Below are 26,110 nucleotides of genomic sequence, written 5' to 3' on the forward strand. Positions count from 1 at the left end.
TCTAAGACCAGGAACAAGACAAGGATGTCCACTCTTACCACTTTTATTCAGCTTAGTACTGGAAGTCTTAGCCACAGCAGTCAGACAAGAAAAAGAAATAAAAGGCATCCAATTGGTAAGGAAGAAGTAAAACCCCATCACTATTTGCAGATGACATGGTACTATATATAGAAAACTTAAATACTCCACCAAAAAACTATTAGAACTGATAAATCAGTTCAGTAAAGTTGCAGGATACAAAATTAATATACAGAAATTTGTTGCTTTCTATATACTAATAACAAAGTAGAAGAAAGAGAAATGAAGAAAACAATTCCATTTACAATTGCACCAAAAAGAATAAAATACTTAGGAATAAACTTAACCAAAGAGGTGAAAGACCTATACTCAGAAAACTGTAAGATATCGATGAAAGAAATTGAAGACAACATAAACAAATGGAAAGATATTCTATGCTCATGGATTGGAAGAATTAATATTAAGGGGTGCCTGTCTGGCTCAGTCAGTAGAGCATACAACTCTTAATCTCAGGATCATGAGTTCAAGCCCCACATTGGGTGTGGAGCCTACTTAAAATTTAAAAATTAATTAATTAATATCATTAAAATTTCCATACTTCCCAAAGCAATCTACAGATTCAGTGCAATCCCTATCAAAATTCTAGCAATATTATTCACAGAATTAGAACAAAGAATCCTAAAACTTGTATGGAATCACGAAAGACCCCAAATAGCCAAAGCAATCTTGAGAGAGAAGAACATAGCTGGAAGTATCACAAATCCAGATTTCAAAATATACTACAAAGCTATAGTAATCAAAACAGTATGGTAGTGGCACAAAAATAGGCACAAAGATCAATAGAACAGAATAAAGAGCCCAGAAATAAATCCATTTTATGGTCCGTTAATCTATGACCACAAAAGCAAGAATATGCAGTGGGGAAAAGATACTCTCATCAAAAAATGGTATTGGGGGGGCGCCTGGGTAGCTCAGCCATTGAGCATCTGCCTTCGGCTCAGATCATGATCCCAGAGTCCTGGGATCGAGCCCCACATCGGGCTCCCTCCTCAGCGGGAAGCCTGCTTCTCCCTCTCACAACCCCCCTCCTTGTATTCCCTCTCTCGCTGTCTCTCTCTGTCAAATAGATAAATAAAATCTTTAAAAAAAAAAGATGGTATTGGGAAAACTGGACAGCTACATGCAAAAGAATAAACTTGACTGGGGCGCCTGGGTGGCTCAGTCGTTAAGCGTCTGCCTTTGGCTCAGGTCATGATCCCAGGGTTCTGGGATTAAGCCCCACATTTGGCTCCCTGCTTGGTGGGAGGTCTGCTTCTCCCTCTCCCACTTCCCCTGCTTGTGTTCCCCCTCTCACTGTGTCTCTCTGTCAAATAAATAAAATCTTTAAAAAAAAAAAGAATGAAACTTGACCACTTACTTTCACCATACATAAAAATAAAACTCAAAATGGATTAAAGACCTAAACGGGAGACCTGAAACCATAGAACTCTTAGAAGAAAACATAGGCAGTGATCTCTTGGACATTGCCTTTGCAACATATTTATGGATATGTCCTTTCAGGCAAGGAAAACAAAGCAAAAATAAACTATTGGGACTATGCCAGAATAAATATATTTTGCACAGCAAATGGTCAACAAAACCAAAGGCAGCCTATTGAATATGAGAAGATATTTACAGATGATATAGCTGTTACGGGGTTAATATCCAAAATATATAAAGAAGTTATACAAATCAATACCAAAAAAACAAACAATCCAATTAAAAAATGGGTAGAAAATCTAAATAGACATTTTTCCAAAGAAGACCTACAGATGGCCAACAGACACATGAAGAGATGCTCAGCACCACTTATTATCAATGAAATACAAACGAAAACCACAATAAAATATCACCTCACATCTATCAGAAAGGCTAGTATCGAAAAGACAAGAAATAAGTTTGGTGGTAATGTAGAGAAAATCGAACATTTGTGCACTATTGGTGGAAATGTACATTGGTGCAGCCACTGTGGAAAACAATGGAGGTTTCTCAAAAAATTAAAAATACTGGGGCTCTGGGGCACCTGGGTGGCTCAGTTGGTTACGCAACCAATTCTTGGTTTCAGTTCAGGTCATGATCTCAGGGTCATGAGATCGAGCCCCACATTGGGTTCTATGCTGCACGTGGAACCTGCTTAAGATTCTCTCTCTCCCTCTTCCTCTGCTCCTCCCCAAACCCTTTGCGTTCTCTTAAACAAACAAAAAAAAAGACTTTTAAAAAAATAGTGGGGCGCCTGGCTGGTTCAGTCGGAAGAGCATGCAACTCTTGATCTCGGGGTCATGAGTTCGAGCCCCACATGGGGTGTAGAGATCACGTAAATAAACTTAGAAGTTTTTTTTAAAAAATTTAAAAAATTAAAAATAGAAATACCATGTGATCCAGTAATTCCACTACTGGGAATTTACCCAAAGAAAACAAAAACACTGATTCAAAAAGTTGTATGCACCCCGTGTTTATTGCAGCATTATTTACGATAGCCAGGATATGGAAGCAGCCCAAGTAGCCATCCACAGATGAATGGATAAAGAAGAGGTAGTATATATACAATGGAATATTACTCAGCCATTAAAAAGAATGAGATCTTGCCTTTTGCAGCAACATGGATGCACCTACAGGGTGTTAAGCTAATGAAATAAGACTGAGAAAGACAAATACTGTATGATTTCACTTATATGTGGAATCTAAAAAACAAAACAGACTCTTAAATAGAGAGAACAAACTGGTTGTTGCCAGAGGGGAGGTGAGTGGGGGGATGGGCAAAATAGATAAAGGGGATTAAGAGGTACAAACTTCTAGTTATAAAATAAGTCAAGGAGGTGAAACAGAATAGGGAATGTAGTCAATAATGTTGTAATAACATTGTATGGTGACAGATGGTGACTACACTTATTTTGGTGAGCACTGAGTAATATATAGAATTGTCAAGCCAGTATATTGTACACCTAAAACTAATATAAATATTCTACAGTAATTATACTTTTAAAAAAAATGTGCTACTTTTTCCCTTGCCCCTTCCCTTTCTTCACCTGAACTTACTGTCCTCCTCTTACTCTCACTGGGGCAGTCTTTGTTGCTTTAATATTCCCTTGGGGTGATGATGCAATAGGATAGTAATTCCTCACCAGTTTTCAGGAAAAACCTTAAGAAACATTCAGCACAGTGATTGCTTCATTAGGAAGAAGTGAGTCACAGGTCTTCACATGTTTTACTTAGAAGATATTAATGAGCTGTCAATTTAGGTTTTTTGGGTGTTGTTTTGAAAAAGCATAGGTCTGGCCTCTTCTACCCAAAGAGTAGAAACATTATGCTAAGTGAAATAAACCAAACAGAAAAGACAAATATTGTGTGTGATTCTGCTTAAATGATGTATCTAGAATGGGCAAATGAGACAGAAAGTAGAGTTTACCAGGGCCAGGGAAGAGTAGGAATGGGGAGTTATTGCTAAATGCATACAGAGTTTCTGTTTGGGATGATGATGAATAAATTCTGGAAGTAGGAGCGATGGTTGTACAGCATTGTGAATGTACTTAACGCCACTGAATTGTACATATTAAAATGATAAATTTTATGCTATGTATATTTTATGACAAAAAAAAATTTAGTAGAGTTGTCTTCAAACTTGGCCACATAGTAAAATCACCTGGAGAAATTAAAATCCTAGTGCCCAGGCCATACTCCAGACCAATTAAATCAGAATCTTTGGGAATGAGATCCAGGCATGTATAGTGTTTAAAACTCCCCAGGTGATTCCAGTGTGCAGCCAACTTTGAGAACCACTGTTGTAGATAATAGTTCCAAATTACTTCTCCCTACTGTAATGTCAAAACCTATATGCAAAGTAGGCTTTTCCTACCATCTAAAATTATCAAAAAATGTTTATGTATATGATGCCATTCAACATTTTATAAATATTAGATATGCAGGATGAGATTAAGAGAATAACAAAATTATTGGTAACAAAATTATTGAATTCTTAGGTAGAACATAGCATATTTTGAGTAGAGTAAAAGAGTAATGATATATTTAGGAATAATAATAGAAGGCATATAAAGGCCTACAAATTCCATATGCAGGATACAATTAGACTAGAGGAAGATATTTGCAGATTATATGGCAAAGTACTAATATCCAGAACATATTAATATGTCCTTCAAATTAATAAGAAAGAGATAATTAGAAAAATAAGCAAAGCATTCTGAACAGTTCACAAAAAGAAAAAATAATCAGTGAATATATAAATCAGTAAATATATAAATCAGTAAATATATAAAACCTCACTAGTAATGAAAATTAAAATAGTTACCATTTCCCCCACGTTCGATGAATCAAAATAAGAAAGCTGGATAATAAAATTTGAGGGAGGGTGTGAAAAAAATGGGTCTTGTGTGTATTGTTGATGGGAGTGGTATTGATACTCTTTGGAGGACAATTTGGCAGTGTCTATTAAAATGTTAAATGCAGGGGCACCTGGGTGGCTCAGTTGGCTAAGCATCCAACTCTCTATCTCAGCTCAGGTCTTGATCTCAGGGTTGTGAGTTCAAGCTCTGAGTTGGGCTTCACGCTAGGCATGGAGCCTACTTAAAAAAAAAAAAAAATTTAAATGCATATGCGTTCTAACCAGCAATTTCACTTTGCTGCTAGAGAAATACCCACACCTATGCACAAAGGAACATTTTTACAAGCATTGTAAATAATCTAAATGCTAATCAGCAGGAGAATGGTTAAATAAAATGGAAAAATCTATATCGTGGATACTAGGGAACTACTTTTTCTTAAAAATGAGATTATTCTAGTTGTACTACCATGAGATCTCTGTGACAATATATTGAGTGGAAAAAGTGAGCTGTAGTAAAATATGTACAATATCATACCATTTGTGTTTTCTTTCATCACTTTAAAACTGCTTTTCAGGGGCACCTGGGTGGCTCAGTCAGTTAAGGGTCTGTCTTCGGCTCAGGTCATGATCCCAGGGTCCTGGGATCGGACCTGCATTAGGCTTCCCACTCAGCGGGGAGTCTGCTTCTCCCTCTCCCTCTGTCTGCTGTTCCCCCTGCTTGTGCTCTCTCTCTCTCTCGTGTCAAATAAATAAAATCTTTAAAAAATAATAAGGAAAATAAAACTGTGCTTTTCCATCATATATTTATGTAAATGCATAGAATTTGGCTTATAAGGAAGGATGTTCTGCTGCTGACAGGTGACTGGATTGGGGAAGGTGGATGGAAAAGAGGACTTTGTTTATTTAGATTTTTGCACAGAAGAGTACAGCTGGGATGAGGTAGCAGAAATGGACCAATCTGAGACTCCTTCAAAGGGAAGGTAGAATTTTAAGAGCAATATGATGAACGCGAGGAACAGTTTGGTAGGTTGATGGGGTGTGAAGACAGACAGCAGGAGGGTTGGCTTGAGAGAAGAGTCTCGAAATGAGTGTCTTCATTGAATGTCCCTCCTATTCTCTGAATTTATTTTTCCTTCCAAACTTGTTCTTCCCATGTTTCTATGGGAATATGTTTTATGGGGAAATGAGATTAAAAGAAGCCAGTGTTTCTGCTGGTGCTACCAGGGAATGGGGGATACAGGATTGGCGTTTCTAATAAGGAAAGTCACTTCCATTGTCTCTATGAACAGAGGTTAGTGGTAGAAATCATTTTCAATAGTGAGCAAAAAAATCATTTTGCTTTTGCTTTCTAGTACCCTTTAAATATCCATTTGAATATAATTGAGTCTGTTGACTTTTAAGTTAAAATAATGAAGCCACAGTCTGAAAATTCTCCAGTCTTCCTTCTCTGCCACATTCCTGTTTCCCTATAGGCTATAGAAAACATGACCTGCCAACACAATTTGATTTCAGCAGCCTTCTCTTGAAATTTATTATGTATATTCTCATCTCTTTAGTAGAGGGGGAGTTGGCAAACGTCTTGAGATGCCTTTTCTTGGTAACTGAATCAAAATAGACACCAGGGGCCTCAAAAATCCTAGGACTCGGGTACAAGCAGAGCAAAGATAGAATGAGAGAAGATGGGCATTTGGGAATGTATAAGGGTAAGACAGCAAAGAATTTACTGAATTTACAAGTGGAAAATTTCTAACATAGAATTGTCTCATTTTGGCTGGGTTAAACTTTTTAGAATTTCAGAAAATCTTTTTTAAAACCATCTATGGTTTCTACATAATCTTTACTTTTGACTGCCACTGGCAGGAATTTGATACCATTTTTCTTTGCTGAATGTGCCCTGGAAAGAGTGGTACTTTCTACTCTTTGCTGGTTTGGGGTGGGTTTCCTGACCAAGCAGGGCACTTTAAGCCCATATAGAACCCTAAATCAGAATGAAAGGCTGGGAAAGCTTACTGCAGCCCAATTAAAGGACAGCCTGAGAGGGTAGGCTTTACCTTTGCTGATCCTGTTGATTGTCTCCTCTGGGGATTAAAGACAAACCTTCCTTAACAAGCACATTGAGTAGCTTGGGTTTCCAAAACTCTCCAGGACCAGTAATTAATCCAATTGGTAATGAGAGCACAGTGCTGAATTCTGGAAAGAAATCATTTAACTCTTTCTATACTGAATAGTTCATTTTCCCTTAATGATAGTCCCTTTAGCCTTAGCACTGTTTATTTGGGACAGTATAAAATAATAGTCTGGTGGAAAATCATCTTTTTCAGTGAAGTCACATCATTTCTATGCATTTAAAAGCAAAGAATGGTCTTCATCCCCCAAATGTACAGACTTGAAAAGTCAACTTTTATAGTAGAAAGTGCTCTTTATCTCTTGTTTTGATATGGGGGCAAATTTATACAGTTGATAATTAGTAAAAAGTTAAAATCTGCCTCTGAATTAGAACTTGTATACCAGCAGTTAAATTTCACTCTGGTCCCATTTTTTAATTTTTGATGGAGTTTTGCCTGTGGACGCAACCTTCCTTGCGTGTTGCTTGTTTCTCCTACTTTCTTCTTCCCAAAACTTTGAGACATTTCCCATCCAGAGATTTCTAGCACATGAAACATCTCTGACAGCTGCCTCGTTCTAGTTCTCTAATTATGGTTACAGTTGAGTCCCATTTTCTGATGATTTCCATTAGTAATCTGCTTGTACACTTAAAAAAAAAAATGCTCAAAGATCCCACAGAACAAATTGCCTAAACCATCTATGCATTGGGGCATGTTGGTAACAGCTTGCTTCCTCAAGGCATGGAATTGGCCTCGATGGTCACTTTTTGAATCTAGCATTCTTTATTTCTCATCTTCAACCATGTTTACACAGATACATATAGACTCATACTTCTATTTCCTTCTGCCTTTTTCACCATACCCACCATACCCACCTTGGAAAACTAAGGATAAATGTCTTTCTATACATCACAGTGTGTTTAATACTAGAAAACCATTTCAGAACATTTTTTACTTTTTCTTTGAATTTGAGAAAAGGGCTGATGACTGAAGTAATAATAGTAAAACTGCTATTAAGTCAGTGCAACTATGTGCATATATCCCCACTATCTCTGATCCTTTGAATTGACCCTGTATACTTGCCATTATCATTTTGCAGTTGAGAAAATTAACAGTCAGAGAGAGCTGGGATTCACAGCCAACTCTCTGAGTCTGGAGTTTGTGTTCTTACTGACTGATTGACAAGAAGTTGACTCGAGAAGTAGTCAAGAGATATTTCACAAAGAGGGGCACCTGGGCGGCTCAGTTGGTTAAGCAACTGCCTTCAGCTCAGGTCATGATCCTGGAGTCCCAGGATCAAGTCCCGCATCGGGCTCCCTGCTCGGCAGGGAGTCTGCTTCTCCCTCTGACCCTCCCCCCTCTCATGCTCTCTCTCTATCTCATTCTCTCTCAAATAAGTAAATAAAATCTTCATTTAAAAAAAAAGAGAGACTTCACAAAGAATGTGGGATTTGCGGGGCAATAAGGAACAAGTGTCGGCATTGGAATAGTAGCTTGAGAAGGTGCTCCAGTAAGGGGAACAAATCAAAAGGATAAAGCAGGAATGAGTTCAGTTCATAAGATAGTGCAGAGATTCACCTAAATAGGACCAAGGCTGCCTCTTGGCAATTAGCAGGAACTGAGTGTGCTGGGAGGCCGGATTGTGGCGGGCTGGAAAAGCTAAACAGAGGAGTCTAGTTTGGTTGCTAGTAGTGAGAGACCATTTGAAAGTTTTTGTTTTTGTTTTTGTTTTTGAGCATAGGATCTGTGCAGCATTTAGGGAAATCTGTCTGTCAAGGATGCATGGGATGAGGAAGAAAGGGGAGAACGTGGAGTTCCACAAGAAGGTCAGCTAGAAGGATGCACTAGCCTTGGGCTAGGAAGTGGGGATGAAGGTGGGTCTGAAGAAGAAGGGATGGAGAGCACAGACATTTCAAAGAAGAAAGAATTGAACTTGCAATGAGTAGCTAGATGGGTGTTGAAGGAAAGAGGTAAAGCTGACTGAGATTTTGAGCTTGGCTGTCTAGGGAAAGAAAGTGGCGTTCTACCAGCAAAGACTAAGACTGAGAAGACAGGTGGTCGGAGAGAAGGCAGAGGAGGGTTTTGAGTAGATTGGTGCACTGCCCACACTCCTGTAACCTGTGAGTCCTTGAAACCCAGTGCAAGCCTAATGTGAGAGAGCCAAAAAAACAAGACAGGATGGAAGGTGTCTGCCACCAGGTGCCAGGGTGACCCAGGGCTGAAGAGTGTGCGAAACCATGATGCGAATGGGTGCGGGATCAGAAGCTGAAAGTCATCAGAATTAGAGAATGTATGGGGTTCCAGGTGGTATTGGAGCGGACTGTCAGCCAAGTGTTTTTGACAGCAAGTTCTTCTGAACGCTGTAGTCTTATGTTAATTTAGAGCTGTTGAGCCTTACGTCATTATCTCCAGACTCTGCTAGGTATGGATATTCAGAACTCTCCTTTTGGAGAGTGTTAATGGGATTAAAAGAAAAGAGAGACTTGTGAAAGTGTGCGGTATCAGTTTATTTTGCATCTGAGAAAGCCATTATTTTTTTACCTTGAAGAAACGCAAATATTGTGTGTGAGGATTAAGCCTTTTCCTTCTCTCTGTATCTGAAGCAAGAAAAAGACACACTCCCAGGAAAGCAGGATAAAGGGGAAAATGACTTTGAGATGCACTTTCTTAAAATAACTGAAGGAGTGACCTCATGAGCCAGCTGATAGCCTGGGTTTGCAAATGGATACTTTCTATTAGCCTGGCACTTGGTGCCGCAGAGCCAAATATATACAGAGTGTATTATATCATATCCTGTAGGCAGGAGACTGTCTGGGAGAGGTGGACTTGGGGAGGTGAAATGGCAGGCTCGGCACAAGGATCGATGATGCAAATACAGTCAACCAGAGCTCTCCTCGTTAGGGGAAGCATTACTGATTTGGGTTCATGATTCCCTATTATATAATAATTGGTATCAGCTTCTGGTAAAATAATAGTCAAATAAGAACACCTGATATCTCAATAGGCTCTTGAATATAAAATTGGTGTTGTGCTCATTCTCCCATTAATACTTAACCGTTCCCATTTCTGTTTTCTTTTTCTCTTTTATTTCTACAAGCCCATGTCCTTGGGTCTGACTCATTGCTAAAATTGTCTTCTCCTTTTGGTCTTGAGCTGTAGGGGTAGTATGGATGTGTCCTTAGTTGGAGGATGCTGCTTCTCTCTGGAGTGTTGCAGAGGTTAAAGGGAAAGCAGTAGATCCAGGGAAGAACGTTATAACTTGATAAACTGCTTCTCTTGCCAAAATTCATTGTTAGCAATTAAGAGTATTCACAAAGTAAGCGCCCCTTCTCCTCCAACATACACACTCAGTGTGGTTACTGTGCCAAGATTTAAAGAATGGCAGTTGTCTCTGGTTTAACACCTGCCTGGTCTGGATTCGATTTGTGAAATAAATCTGAATGAAGTCCATAATGTGTTTAAGATCACATATGCTCACTCTATGTGTATGCCAGACTCAGAGACGTTGGCCTAGCATACCAGAAACTTTCTGGAAAAGCTTTAGGGTTATTTTCCCTTTTTATTAAGTAGACCCTATTTCCCATTTGTAACCAACCACCTTCCTGAATGCTATTACTGTTTATAGTAGTTTTTCATATGATTATCTGGGGTTTTCCAGATGCACAGTCATATCATCTACAAATAGGGATGATTCTTCCTGCTCCTCACCTCTTATTTCTCTGATCTATTTGCCCTGGTTACTACCTCCAGAACAATGTTGAAAACACATCGGCTTTGTTTGACACCTTAAATGTGTGGAGAGCTGTAGGATGGAAATCAGAGAAATAGCATCCATAGTATCTTAGGCAGAAATCAAACTTGTTGGCAGGTATTCTTGATCTTCTAGGGCCAAGTCAATGAAATATAGCTTAAGGTATACTTTACCAACATATGTATAATTCTCAGCCACCCATGGAGCTGTGGTAACCTGTGGAAAAACAATAGGTTCTCATCAGTCACATCTTAGAATTCCCTGGGACCCTCCAGGAAGGCTCTCTGTTTTATCATCTTAGAATTTGGTGGAAGACACAATCACATCCCAGATGTTTTTCATGACTGCTGATGACCACACTCTTGTCTTCCAGGCCCAGCTTCGGGCATTTATTCCAGAGATGCTCAAGTACTCCACAGGTCGAGGAAAACCAGGCTGGGGCAAAGAGAGCTGCAAGCCCATCTGGTGGCCTGAAGATATCCCATGGGCAAATGTCCGGAGTGACGTCCGCACAGAAGAGCAAAAGCAGAGGGTGAGGGTTTCTCCGACCTGAGTAGCCTGTTGCTTTTCCACTCTGAATCAACCACCTCAATTTTTGGGGTTCTACTTCTTATGCTAAAAAGTCTAAAAAATATGTGTGAAAGTCAAACCTGTCTCCCAAAGAAGTTTGATACTGTCTGATTTGTAGCCTTTCCCATTCCATCACTTCATCACTATAAAGACTCGGGGCGGGTCCATGAGTTTACACTTCTCTCTGCCTCGTTGCCTTTTGGAGCAGTTTTAATATTATGAGGTGCTTGGAAAAACTGAAGAAACGTTAAGAAGAAGTATTAATCACTTTGAAGACTTAGAAGAGGTCCTTATTTCTGGTTAGCCGGAACCACTGTTGAGAAATATAAATATAGAATTAAAGAGATGAGAAGTTGGCTGAGTCTGATAATGATACTTCTTTTTAAAAAGATGGGCTCAACTAGATGTCATCCCTTGCTTTTTCTGCATATTTGTTTTTTAGTTAGCCTGGAAGTTTATTGAGAATCTTAATGTAAGACTCTTGACAAAAGAGTAAACTTCTTTTGTGAGTTGGCCTCAGAAGAACCCAAAAGCTAAACCAGGCTTTGATCAGGAAGGAAACTAGTGGGAAATCTTTGGTGCTTGGTGCTGAATTTCTTTGGGCCACAATCAGTCTAAGGGAAATAACCCTAAGGGAGCTTATTCTGTACAGGTTTGGTTTGGTTTGATAAATAAGCACCTGCTTATTCCATAGTGAGGCTGAATAACCAACATTCTTTGTGACTTTAATGTGCTTGTCTGATCTTTTGGTGACAGGTCTCATGGACTCAGGCACTACGGACCATAGTTAAAAACTGTTACAAACAGCATGGGCGGGAGGACCTTTTGTATGCTTTCGAAGATCAGCAAACACAAACACAGGCCACAACCACACACAGTATAGCCCATCTTGTACCATCACAGACCGTAGTCCAGACCTTTAGTAACCCTGATGGCACTGTCTCGCTTATCCAGGTGAGTAAACCTATGGTTCTCAGATTGGTTTCTGAGGTGGATCAGTGGGCACCTCCCCTCAGACTGGAGAAAGTTTTTGTCATGCAAACTCCTAATTAACTTTTTATAGCTCCCCAAAGTCTTTCTATCTGAAATTGATTTTTGAAGAATACTTTAAATTGTTTGCCATTTGTTAAATACAGAGCTGTCGGTAGCTTTTTCTTTGTTTTTTCCAAAACAAAGCACTGTTAAATTGGCTACTTTTGTACCGTTTCATTCTGTCAAGGACCAGGAGCTATTCCTTCAGAATTAGCTCTTCTGAGGTAAAACATAACTTGTTGGTAGATGGGGAACCTCTAAAATTCAGATTGGGGTGAAAGTAGAAAGTTGGTTGACTGATACTAGTTTACTGATGGTGAAACGTGATAGCTTCTGATATTGATTTATCTGGTTGAAATAAAGTTCTGAAACTCATATAAGTGTCTGAGATATGAGTTTAGTAACTCATTTCACATTACAAAGCACGTCAATCATTACCTATGCTGAATTTGGGGCTACATGAATCTTAACTTCCGAGTAAGGGGGAGGTAGAAGGATCCATCCGCTGACATCACCCTCCGTGTTTTTCTTTAGGTTGGTACAGGGGCAACGGTAGCCACATTGGCTGATGCTTCAGAATTGCCAACCACGGTCACTGTTGCCCAAGTGAATTATTCTGCAGTGGCTGATGGAGAGGTAAGAAAGGATTTGGTCTGCGTCTACTCAAATACTTGAATGTGTAGCTCAGTGAGGGAGTAGTTAGAGTCCGGAAGATAAAAAGACCGGGTAGCCGACACAGCTATAGCATTATTTTATTTAAGCCTTTTAAAACATCAGGCCGTGACAGTTTTGCAAAGTATCTTAGGCTGTGTATATTAATTGTAATAACTGAAATTATAATTTCACGTTTGCAATATAGCATTTTGTGTAATACACAATAAAAAGAGATTAGCCATGTAATATTTTATGCTGTGAATCCCACAGATTTAATCATTGGGCTTTATTAAAAAAAGTTTGATCATTAAGACTGGAGCTACTAAAGAATTCTTTGGAGGGATAAAAATATTTGTAAATCAGTGGCCATGATTTATTACATTTTTCATATGCCTTTGAAAAGACTTTATGAAAAAATCCTGCTCTACCAAAATCAAGGTAATTAATGGGATGTTAACCTAATGGTAGCTAACCTTAATTGAGCACTTGGTAAGCTAAGTGCTCAACCCTCTTAAGAATAGGTTCTGTTATCTTCACTTTATAGATGAGAAAACTGAAACATGTAGAGGTTAGGTGACTTGCCCAAAGTCACGGAGTAAGTGTCGAAGCTGAGTAATGCATTTAGAAAAATGTTGTCCAGGCTCTGAGCTCTGAGCCATTTGTGAAGTTCAGGAAAGGGTTCATTAAGGCACTGTGGGCTTTTCCCCTAAAGGTACCAGTATGGTGTAGCCCTGAAGCTTCAAAAACAGCTAACAAATGTCAAAGAGCAGTATTAGAAATAAAGCTAAAAGTATTATCTCATCCTTGTTCACAACCATGGGGCTTTCCACTCAGAACACCACAAAAGTCATTTTCATTTGCACAACTCAGGAAAGGGAGAGAAATGAGAAAGTTCTCATGGCTAGGGAGATGAAGAGAAATACAGCCAGGCTCCGCAGTCGGCCCACAGGAAGTGAGCCCCCATCATGCTGCACTGACGCGTTAGATGTGTGAAGTGGATTTACACGGGAACCCTGCTCGCAAGACGCTCCTCCTGTCTGGTGGGGGAGAGAAGTGTCTACATAAATGAACTCTGTTCCGTGCTGTAGAAGATGCTGCAAAGTGGTCTGTGCCTTCAGGAGAGAATGTTTCCAGCTAGGGAGTCTGGGAAGGTTTGGGGGCAGGAGCAGCATTTGGTTTTACAGTATAGGAAAGTAACAGTCGATTTATAAGTATATAAACATCATGGAAGAGTATGGATTAGCCGAGGGAAAAATCTGTCAGCCCCCAAACACTAGAACTGGAGGACACCAGATAACACTAGAACTTGAAGTGTGAAAGTGATAGAGAAGATAGTGGTGGGTACATTCACAAGATTTCTTAACTCTCTGACTTAACCAAAGTTATCAACCATATCTCCCTACTGAATGTTTCCTGATACTGTTTAAAGACAGCAGCTCTGTGTTTCTTAAACACTTCTCTAGAGACTAATTCTTTGAAGCCCATTTTACTAAATAACTTCACGTATATAGTGGTAATTAACATATGCAGAAGTGCACGGAAAAATAGGAAGAATTAAAAAAAAAATCTCACTGACTTATCTGCGGCTTTTTCAGCACATCATTTTTAAGTCATCTATTGTAGGAATGGATGAATGACAGAAATAGCCTGCTGGTAAATACCCAAATTCAGTCAGATTAAAAAAAAAATGTAACTCTTTGCACACTTACAGTGAAATAAAAATGGTATGAAGAGAAGCAGCACAGGTTATCTCAGAAAGGGACAAAATGTTTTTAGATTTTTAAAGTGTGATTTTTTTGCCTTCTCATTTCTCCTAGATGTTGACATGTTGTTAGCATCTCAGTTTTGGACCATAAGAACTGGAATTACTCAAAATATCTCACTGCTTAGGGCAGATAAGACCACATCAAGTTAATGAAACATTATATCAGATGACTCAGTAAAAACATCCTACTGCCTTATATTTCGCATCTTTTCTTCCAAGGAACAGAAAGTACTTTACAAAAATAAATGATACCTAATACTTTTAGAAGTTGTGAGGTCATTTTGTTATCCTACTAACCTTGCCAGTGAGACCTCTTGCCATTAGACTTCACTGCCTTCAACATCCAGTTAGTTACATTTATTAGAAGGACCATTGGGGGCCTGTCTCTTCTGGTAACATATGGTCTCCCAAATCTGTTTGAATACTCTTATGTCCTGAGAATGCCCAATAATCTAAGTCCCCCTGACCCTTGAACAATGTGAGAGTTAGGGGCATAGACCCCCTATGCAGTCAAATTCACATATAACTTTTTGACTCCCCCAAAACTTAACTACTAATAGTCTAGTATTGATCAGAAGCCTTACTGATAACATAAACAATCAACTAACACATATTTTGTATGTTATATGTATTATATACTGTATTCTTACAATAAGGCAAGCTAAAGAAAGTGTTATTTTAAAAATCATAAGGAAGAGAAAACATGTTTATAGTACTACACTGTATTTATTGAAAAAAAATCCCCTTATAAATGGACCCACACAGTTCAAACCTGTGTTGTTCAAGGGTTGACTATAGTTACAAAGAAACAAAAAATCTCTAACCTTAGTCAGCTTAAAACTAATTAAGGACACTATAAGTTACATAGACATTTAGAAATGAACAAGGAAATAGGGGCGCCTGGCTGGCTCAGTGGGAAGAGCATGTGACTATTGGTCTCAGTATTGTGAGTTCGGGCCCCACGGTGGGTAAAGAGATTTCTTAAATGAATAAACAAACTTTAAAAAAAGAGAGACTTTTGGGGCACCTGACTGGCTCAGTTGGAAGAGCCTGCGACTTTTGATCTCACGGTCATGAGTTCAAGCCCCACATTGGGCGTGGAACCTACTTTAAAAAAAAGGAACAAGGAAAGAATTTCAAGATAATATGAAATAAACTGTTGATTTCAAAATATTTATACAATTTCAATTTTGATGGCATACTTACAAATGCAAATGGGTTTGAGAATTTATTCTGTTGTGTTATAAGACCACCAATTGGTGGTGGTGATATTAATCGCATTCAAGTGTCAGAAAAGTCAAATTTTGAAAGAGAATGGTATCTGATCATAATGGTATATATGGTTCTGTTAGAAGAAGAAGAAGAAGAAGAAACCAAAGTACAAAGACATTGAAGACATGAATCTTAAGCTGACCCATCCCACATGTAACAGTAGCACAACTTATTCTAGATGGTTTTTTTAATGAATATCAGTTTACCTGAAATATAAGTAGGCTGAAGAACAAGTAGGAAAACATGAATAAAGGAATATGTTCTCCACCTGCCATTCAGTAAACACTTTCTGAGCCCTGTGCCATTTACATAGATTCAATACATAGAGGAAAATAAAGACTGCTCTTGCTCTTAAGGAGCACACAGGTAGGTGGTAGAGAAAAACACATCAAAGCACAATGGCAATGAGGTAAGGATCTAGAGGAAGCAAGCCCAGGGTGCTATGGATCACAGAGGAGAGATCCTGAGCCTCGGCCCCAGGGGATTAGAGGGAGTTGTCTGGGCTCCTTAAGGTTCACCTGAGGTCAGACTAGAAGCAAAGGTGGGAGTTGTTGTGTTCCTATCGAAGGGCACAGCACATGCAGTGCATCGCACTGGGAGAGTGTGGAAGGGCCTCATTGGAGTGGGTCTCTCAGAAAAGCATTGACGCTAACTGTACACCCTCTGAATATCTTTCCCTCCTAGGGCTTGGGGCCCTTTCTCTGGGACATGGTGACATCCGGCATAGATAACCACACAGTGGCTCCCAACAGATGGAAAGGGAGCGCAACAAGAGCTCAAGCAAATACAACTAAAGCACTGAGGCTGAAGAATAGGAAATTCCAAAGAAATGTTAACACCCAAGTGATTTATTTATCACCTGCCATTATTCTGAATAGAAATCTCTTTGTCTGCTTCTTCTTCCTATTTCCTCTCTACCCTTTGCCACCATCCATTAATCTTTCATGCCATATAATTTAACTTCCTTAAAGTATACTGTATATGGCAACTTTCTGATACCATTTTTGCTACGAATACAGTTGTAACTAAATGTGTATACATTAAATTGCTGCCATTGGAGTCTGAGTATTGGGAGAGCTGCACTAGGCCAAGCTCTGCAGTGGGATGGGCAAAAATATAGAGGGGCAGATCTGGAAAGAGGAAGACTGTTTAATGGCAAAAGGTGACAGGGGCTGGCCAGCTTTGGCTGGTGTTTTGAGTGGAATCATAGACCATCTACAAATTGGCAGTGTAACTTGCCATTTAAAGTGGCATCATCTGCAGTAACACTCACTGGAGTAATGAAATCAAAGAGATATTAACTCTTGGGAAGCAAGAGTTTTGTGAGTTCCTGAGTGGGCAACTTTGCAGCCCTAAGGGGAGGAAATGGGATGTCTCCGCCTCTTAGTGATGGGCTCTGAAGGCTTGCTGGCATAATCCACTGCCTATGAGAACTCAGGGCAAATACTAGGGTAGTTCAAAGGAATGTCCCATTTTCTGGGAGGCTTTTGACAAGCATTCTGAGAAGCACTGTCATCATCTAAGTATGGCAGTAGAAAAGCAGGAGGCATTTTAAGTATCTACCTCTCCTCAGCTTGTGACACTTTCTTTGGGACACAGTTAATATGCAAGCACAAGCTCTCTACTCATTGGGCCCAAGTAATGTGAATCAGAGCTCCAGTGAGCACAGCTAACATCCTGAGACCCAAACCCATAGAGATATTGTACCTGAGCAGACTGATTTATCACCTACCCTAATTTTTATTAGAAATTGCTTTCACTGCCCCTGCTGCTTTTTGTTTTTGAGGGCGAATAATTAATCAACTGCCCTTATTGAGCAAAATAGACTGAAGTAGCTAGATATAGGTATCCAGGACTGAGAACTCTCTAAATGCAAAGCATTATACTAAAAGGAGTGGCTCTCAATCAGGGTACACCTCCCCCCCCCCCCCCCCAGGACATTTGATAATGTCTGGAGATGTTTTTGAATATCATGACTGGGGAGGGTGCTCTTATCATCTAGTGAGTGGGGAGAAGCCCGGGGTGCTGCGAAACATCCTACAGTGCACAGGACAGCCCCCCAGAACAAAAACTTGTCTGGCCCCAAATGTTAATAATGCCAGTGCCGAGAAAACCCCTGTCCTTGATCTAACAAAACTAAATTCTAGTCTGTTCTCTCACCAGATAAAAGTTTTTTTGTATGTTTTATTTTGTTTCTTCATAATTCCTCTCCACTAAAAGGAAAGCAGTTTTTGCTACATTAAAAAAAAAAAAAAAAGTTTCCTGAATTTGGCAGTTTCCATTAAAAATTAAAATATATAATAACTTTAATATACAGTCCCACCTCTAGGAATTTACCCCATGAATAGACTCCCATAAAATATACAATGTGGTATGCAAAGATATTCATCACAGTACTGTTTGTAATAGCAAAAGACTAGAAACTTCTTAAATGCCCATTAAAAGATGGCTGGTTAAATAAATCATGGTGTGCTCATATACTACAATGCTGTGCAGCCATCATTATGAGTCATGAATGAATGAAGTAGTTTTATATGTTCCAAAATAGAATCACTTCAGAGATGCATTGTTGGTGAAACAAGCAAGGCACAAAAGCATAATGTAGAATAAGCTGCCATTTTTATTTTTTAAGAGGGAGTAGAAAGGGGGAAATAGGAGGGAGTGTGTGTGTGTGTGTGTGTGTGTGTAAATATGCTTGCATATAGAGAGAATGTCCCTGCAAAGACACATAAGAAATAGGTAACCGTAGTCACCTCTGGGCAAAAGGTCGGGAGTACTGGCATTGCATATCCTTTGGTATCATTTGAATTTTTTTAGAATTATATTTATGGTCTATTCAAAAATTCTAACTTTTGAATTTTATGGTTTATTCAAATTTTTTAATCCGAGCCATATTAATATATTACCTATTCAAAAGAATTCAAAAGAATAGATAATACATTGATATGGCTCTGATATTTCAAAAATTATTTAAAAGTGTACATGGGAAAATCTTGCTTTCTGTCTCCTCGCCAACCTATTCCCACAACTCCCCTCCCCGCCACACACAAGGAGGAAAATATTTTCAGTGGTTTCTTTTGTGTCCTTCCAGAATTTCTTTGTGCAAATATAAGCAAATTCAAATATATATTCTAATCCCCCCCCTTTTTATACACAAAAGATAGCATACTAAAAACCCTGTTCTGTACATTGTAGGTCATGTTAATTTAAAAATGTGTATGTATTTGGCTGAGCACGTAGCAATTTGTTATAATCCTTTTGTGACTTTGATTCTTTACTCTCCTGTCCTTTCTGCCTCAGGTGGAACAAAACTGGGCCACGTTACAGGGAGGTGAGATGACCATCCAGACGACGCAAGCGTCAGAGGCCACCCAGGCGGTGGCCTCATTGGCGGAGGCCGCCGTGGCAGCTTCTCAGGAGATGCAACAGGGAGCTACAGTCACCATGGCACTCAACAGGTGGAGGCAGGGCTGGGGGAACACACGAGGACGGTGAATCTGTCCCTCCCTACAGGTCGAAAAGAGAAATGTGGTACCTCTGTCACAACTGGCGGTTGGAGCTTAACATTAACACTCTTGGCCCCTAGGGTATTGTAGTTTGGCTTCTGATCAGCCTCGCTCACCCCGTTACTGCCCCACCCCACCCCGCAGCAACCAGTCCAGCCTTCTGACTTCCAGCTCAAGCCTGCTGGTCCAGGGACATCGATCCGTTTCACTTTAGCCTACCTTGTGCCCTTTATCAGACCGAAAGCAGCAGGGTTTGAGTACCTTTGGGTTTTTAAAGGGACCAATGGATATAATAAAGCAAGCAGCTTCAGGACTGATTTTCCATTTACCCTACAGAACAAATTGCTTTAGTCATACTTTCACACCTACAAAAGAAACTACTTTTTGTTAGAGGCATTAATCCATGTTTGGACTGGTTGAGAGCTGATTTTACTGACTTTTCAGGAAATTTGTTTCCCTTGCTTATCAGTGACTTTGAAATGAGTTTGTTGTTTTTTTTTAAGATTTTATTTATTTATTTGAGAGAGAGAGAATGAGAGACAGAGAGCACGAGAGGGAGGAGGGTCAGAGGGAGAAGGAGACTCCCCGCCAAGCAGGGAGCCCGATGCAGGACTCGATCCCAGGACTCCAGGATCATGACCTGAGCCGAAGGCAGTTGCTTAACCAACTGAGCCACCCAGGCGCCCTGAAATGAGTTTTATTTAGATTATTAGGAAAAATAATTTAAATATTTTTCTTCAGGTATGTTTAGGAAAGGTGCTGCAGAATGGGATACTCCAGTGAGAGAGTTTCCAAAACAATATTGTTCCCTGCTTGCTTCCTTCTGTTGGTTTTTGACAGATCATGCCCATATCATTCTTCTTCTTCATTGCTGACATAATTTTCGTTTCAGTGGACCCAAGCATTTTACCTAATAGTTAAGAGTGTGGGTCTTGAAGCTAGACCATCTGGGTTTACATTGCAGCTCTGTCACCTACTAGCTGTTTGACCTTGGATTATTTACTTGAACTCAGTGCCCAGGCTTTCCTCTTCTGTGAAATGGGTGTAATAACAATAGCTCCCTTGTAGGGGTGTTATAAGGACTGAGAAGGCCACTGCACGCAAGATCCTTAGATCAGTGCCTGGCGTATGGTAAGGCTACTCTCCCAGTTAGGTGCAGCAGCTGTGAGCGTCACAGTTAGCCACTGAATTCCTGTGACCTGCCTGCACTCTCCTGGGGAAGGTTGTGAAATAAGGAGTGCTCTAAGATACAACGTCTGCCCAAAGAGAAGTCCTACTGTTATCTTTGGGGAAATTGATTTAAGTAAAACACTTAGTAAACACTAGTACTCAATGTAATTCACTATTGAATTGTGTAGTACAGACCATGAACATTGTAGAAATTCAGCGGAAGGGGATCGCCTCCTCCAAAATAAAAAAAAAAAAAAAAAACAGCCAATGTTTAGATTGGTGGTGATAGATAACTAGAAAGTCTTGACAGGCTTATGTACGAATGATTTCCATGTGGCTGTGTAGTCTGGGGGCTGTGAAGGTTCTGAGGTCACAGATTCAGGTTTGAATTCTAGCTCTGCCACTTACTAGCCATTTGATCTTGGTTTCCTCATCATAAGGATAATTTTCATCATACAGAATTTAAAAAGATTCACTGAGATGATATATATAAAACTCTCATTGAAGTGTCCAGCCCATAGTTAGCACTTCAAGAATTAGAGTTGTCAGGGCACCTGGGTGGTCCAGTTGGTGTCCGACTCTTGATTTACACTCGGGTCATGAGCTCAGGGTTGTGAGATTGAGCTCCGCACTGGCCATGGAGTCTGCTTAATATTCTCTCTCTCTCTCTCTCCCTCACCCCTCTAAAAAAAGAAAAGAATTAGAGTTATCATTGAAATTGCATTTTAAATTTTGTCTATTCAGAATTACTGACGATGAGATTAGAAATAGAAGGCCAATTAGGAAGAGGCAGGCCAAGTGTGCCTTGTTAAAGCCTTGGAAACTAAAGTAGTGAGGGTGGAGATAAAGTGACTGGGTTTGAAGGGAGTGTGGCCAGAGTGTGGTTGATTAGGTATGCAACACACACACCTCCCAGGGGTACTCAGTGAGTCCCCGAGTGACCTGGGATTGAAACTTTTTTCTTAGCCCATTGAACCATGTGGCTCTTCGGTAACATGAAAGTCTTATTTGACCCCTTGCACTTTGGCCCAACCCCACTCCTTCCTTTAAGAGAGGATGCACAGATAAACTTCCTAAAAGTCATGGCCAGAGTGAAAACCTCCCTCTTGGTCTGGTAACCCCTCACTGTGGTATGGAGCCTAACGGGGCCACCATTAAAGACCATCGAAACTTGATTTCATTGAGCCAGCACCTTGGATATTCCAGTGAAGTGTGAGTGTCCTGGGAACCCTATACATAGTGGAAAATATAAGGCACATTCTGGCTCCCTTTAGTGTAAGGACCAGGGCTTATTTCTAAAGGCAAGGAGAGTAATGGTTTCCCCTGAGGGCTTGTTAACAAACTCCGATGCAGCTGAGGTGGCTATAGTGTTTACTCCAAAGGAAGGAGAATGCAGTTCACTATGGCATGGAGGAGGACTAGAGATGTTGAAATCTCTTTGCAATCAGAGAGTTCAGTGCCCTGATGAGTGTTGGGGGATGGTGTGTTGCAGCCTCTGCTAGAGGTGAAGAAACCAAGCCCGGCAGCCAAGACTAGACTATAGCCGGGCTACTAGGGGCTCTCTGATTCCAAGCGAGGGCACCCACTGTCTAATGCCAGGAGGTTTGGACTTAAGACGCAGACCCCTGGTGTTTGCTTCTTTGTGGAATTAGACAATACTCCCAGCCTCTGCAGATTGTGTTGCTGGAAGTCATCTTAGTGAAAACTACACTGAGAAATCCGGTCTTTGTTTCCATGGTAACAAAGCGATTTCGTAGAGCTGCTTCCTTCTAGCCTGTTTCAGGTGCAGATAGAACAAGCATGGTTCTTTAATAATCACCTGCCCCACTGCTGCGCTGTAAACAGCAGATGAGGGTGCAGAGTGAGGAGAGGCAAGCTGCATGATATGGCAGGTGGGGAATAAGAAGGCACAGGGGCTCCTTCATCTGCTGGAGGGGAAAGGGGGGTCAGTCAGGACAGATGCAGGACAGACCTGTTTTTCAACCACGCTGTTAAGAGAGTTTTGTGTAGCAAGTCAGAACAAGGGCCCTGGACTCAAACAGCCTTCAGCCCACCCTGGCATTATAAACCCAAAGAGGGTAAGGAGAAATTGTCATTAAGAAAAATCTGGAAACAGTTAATTTTAATTATTTTCAAAATACATAATAAATCAGCACTTTTAGGAAGGAGATGGGGAGAGAATCAAAAGGAACAAATGAAGTGCAGAACATTACAGCTCAAAAAACCAAAAGTATTCAGCTGAACAACCAGAGGGAAAGGAAGTGAAATCATCATTTGCTTGTTGCGATACAAAAATTAATTTGAAGTTTCAGTTTGTTGGTTAAGCCATCCTAGATTATATTCCCTCTTAAGTCAGTTTAAGTCACTACGGCCCTGGGGTGCCTGGCTCGCTCAGTCAGGAGAGCACACGACTCTTAATTTCAGGCTCCCCACACTGGGCATGGAGCCTACTTAAAAAAAAATTGTCCTAAAGTCAGCACAGCCCTTGCATATACAGATGCATGGTAAGTATTTATAGCCTGAGTCTACATTTGCCCTAGTAGGAATTCACACTGTGTTGTCGACACCGAGACAATTTTTACTTGTGCATCTACTGTCTCTCGTGCTGCGACTCGGCGCTATGCGGAAGCAGAGGCTTTGAGTCTGCTTCTCAAGGAACTCAGAGGTGCTCTTCTTTTGTTATGAAGACACTTGGCATAAAAAAGAAGTGAATCCTATTTTTAAAGAAAAATTTACTGTTTTTTTTTAATGAAAGTACTATTGACTTAGAATTGGAGATATTAAAATAAAATATGGCTGCAATGTACAGACTGGTACTTATTTGTCTAGTAAAATGGGATAGACGACCTAGACTAGAAGCCCTCTCTGGAGATGGAGGGCAGCCATGAAGGCTGGCCACTTGCAGATGAGAAGCTGATGAAAACTTTGCATTGGTAACTCTAGAAACTTACTTTTGTCAAAAACTTGTGAACGGTAGCTTCACCTTGTAAGTAAAGGGCATCTTTTCCTCGAAGTCTAGTTTGCTTACTCCCATGAGGTCTAGTGTCAGTGGTTAGGGTAGATTTGGAAATGAAGGCCTGTTGGCCACCAGAGTGGTCGCTGTCATCATGCCCCACGTCATGCCCCACGGGGAAGATCCCTCCATCACTGCCATGCCTCTGGCCCCTGAGCAGGGATGAGATAACCAACCTCCCCAGCCTGTAAGCTTGTCATCCCCCTCACACCTCTGGTCCCGGATTGCACTGGCTTGCTGGTTCACATCCTTTCCTCTGTCAAACATATTTTAGAAAGGTGTTAACGAAAATGACTTCAAATATGTAGAGCTTCAGACGTAGTAAAATAGGTGTGATTGGGAACAGGTGCACTTCCACATCTGCGTAGCTGTCCTCCCTTCATCGCCCGTAAAACTCCACACTGCAAGCCCGTGTCCAGGGTCTCCAAGACTGGCAGGACATCCCCTTTCATGGTCACAGAAATATGAGTATACAAACTGTGACAAAAACTATGGGGAATGGAGCAGTCACTGAGGTAACCTGTAAACAGAGATCATATTTCCGTATAAACAATTCTCATTTACAGCTTCCTTCTTCAAAATACCACACTGCTGAAGCTTTTCTCAAAGAATAGACTTTTCAGCTCTCCGCGATGTCTCAGGACAGAGTGTGAAATATTTTTGTCATGAATCCGTGACAGCTGGATACTCTAAAATTTTCTAAGAAACATCAGTTACTTAAAAAAATATATTAAAGATTAAAGATCTAGACATGAAATCATTATTTTTATGATCTCTTTATTATTTTTTTTTAAGATTTTATTTATTTATTTGAGAGAGAATGAGATAGAGAAAGAGAGCATGAGAGGGGGGAGGGTCAGAGGGAGAAGCAGACTCTCTGCTGAGCAAGGAGCCCGATGCGGGACTCGATCCCAGGACTCCAGGATCATGACCTGAGCCGAAGGCAGTCGCTTAACCAACTGAGCCACCCAGGTGCCCCTTTTTATTATTTTTAAAAGATTTTATTTATTTATTTGACTCACAGAGAGAGACAGCTAGAGAGGGAACACAAGCAGGGGGAGCAGGAGAGGGAGGGAGAAGCAGGCTCCTGGCTGAGCAGGGAGCCCAATGCGGGGCTCGATCCCAGGACCCTTCGGATCATGACCTGAGCTAAAGGCAAATGCTTAACTACTGAGTCACCCAGGCGCCCCATAATTTTATGATCTCTAATCAAGATTTTTGAAGGACTTTAAAATTAAACTCTACCATGTAAAATGTAAAGAATAGCTTTAGTAGTAATTGCAGATCAGAGATCCCTTTCAGTTCTAAATTAATGTTACAGATACTGTGCAATGACTGACTGTGGGCATCGGATCACCAAGAAGTGTGTCTCAGCATGGAGGGTGATCTTAGCTCTCACATGGGCTGCATGTGCACTTTAGGACTGTTGAGCTTTTTGCTCAGCCTCAGTTACACCCCCAAATATTTATGAAGGAAGCAAACAAATTTGAAATACGTAATTATGACCTTGAACTAACTCAAAGGAAGCCAGGAACTTGAAAGTTGCCACAGATGAGTGACTAGGGAAAAAAAGAGGGGTGTGTGTCAGCAATTTTGCATTTATTATTTTGAATAAATGTCAAAGGGTATTTACATGGAGAAATACAATGTTAGGTGAAAAAAAGCAGGCTATAAAACTGCAGTATGATCCTAATTATTAGCTGTTGTATTTAAGATTAGAAGGAAATAACTTATCTCCGATGATATTTTTAAAGTTTCTTTTATATTTAATGAAACCTTAACAAGTATGCTATGTGTGTTTTATTATCAGAAAAAAATAACTTTTGAACAGAGACATAAAAATTAAAAAACAAATCAAATTAGTAAGAAAGGGAGAATTTTCTATTTAAGGGGACTTTTCTATCCATTGGGTTTCTTCTCCTGCTTCCTAGAATTCTTACATTCCCCCAGGGAAGTGATTATGTCAGTTGCTTCACTTGTCTGCTGACTTTCTTTTTTTTTTTTTAGATTTTATTTATTTTTTTGACAGAGAGAGACACAGCGAGAGCAGGAACACAAGCAGGGGGAGTGGGAGAGGGAGAAGCAGGCTTCCCACCGAGCAGGGAGCCCAATGCGGGGCTCGATCCCAGGACCCTGGGATCATGACCTGAGCCGAAGGCAGACGCTCAACGACTGAGCCACCCAGGCGCCCTCTGCTGACTTTCATAAGTGAAAGTGACACTATTGAGTGTGGTACATGTTGCTTTGCCCACAGTAAGGACATGTCTACCCCAACCAGTCCACGGCCCCTCACCCCCCCAATCCCACCTACAGCTCGTGACTACAAGGTGTGCCGGCCAGAGTTAGGGCCTGCAGCTTCAAGCAAAGCTGGATCAACTGGCTTTTTCGGTGTCAAATCCAGGACTTTGCCCATCTCTGCAGAACTGGGTGACACCACCCCCTCTACTCCATGCCCACATTTGATACTCCTTCAGTAACTGTGCAAAGTGGGAGCTGATACTTTCCCAGGAGAGGTGCTGAATTTCTGCTGCTTTCACATTTTAACATCTCTGAAATTTGGATACTACAAGACTACAGTTATCAGGCATATTTTCTTTCTTGCTGGCACATAAAATAATGGTGCATTTTCTGGTTTGTAGCATCATAGAATCAATAAAAATGGGTATTTGTGCATTTGGGAAAAGCATATCAAGAAAAAGAAAAATAGGATACAAATTGCTAGAATGGTGCTCACTATAAACAGATGGTTAGTATCTTTCTATTTTACAAAGTGTTTGCAGTGAAGGGAGATTTCTTGTTTCATTGTGTTTCTAGAAGCTAGGAGTTTGGGCTTACCTGATCATTTAAAATTTCAAGCCTTAATTTAGCACTGCCCACAT

The 26,110-nt window shown here is 40.4% G+C and overlaps 1 protein-coding gene across 6 annotated transcripts in view; it reads left to right on the plus strand.

The window, feature by feature from the left end:
- NRF1 (nuclear respiratory factor 1) overlaps positions 1 to 26,110 on the plus strand; it is a 137,130-nt gene that overhangs the window by 79,972 nt on the left and 31,048 nt on the right. For 5 of the 6 annotated variants that reach the window (XM_035021092.1, XM_035021093.1, XM_035021091.1 and 2 more), the window contains 4 exons: positions 10,623 to 10,781; positions 11,576 to 11,773; positions 12,386 to 12,487; positions 18,843 to 19,000. In XM_035021092.1, coding sequence (XP_034876983.1) covers positions 10,623 to 10,781; positions 11,576 to 11,773; positions 12,386 to 12,487; positions 18,843 to 19,000 — 617 coding nt within the window. Of the gene's footprint in view, positions 1 to 10,622; positions 10,782 to 11,575; positions 11,774 to 12,385; positions 12,488 to 16,226; positions 18,372 to 18,842; positions 19,001 to 26,110 lie in introns of those variants that run through there. The other variant, XM_035021096.1, reaches the window with a different exon arrangement.

The sequence above is a fragment of the Mirounga leonina genome, unplaced genomic scaffold (assembly GCF_011800145.1).
Source record: "Mirounga leonina isolate KUSES-001 unplaced genomic scaffold, KU_Mleo_1.0 Mir_174, whole genome shotgun sequence".
NCBI lineage: Eukaryota > Metazoa > Chordata > Mammalia > Carnivora > Phocidae > Mirounga > Mirounga leonina.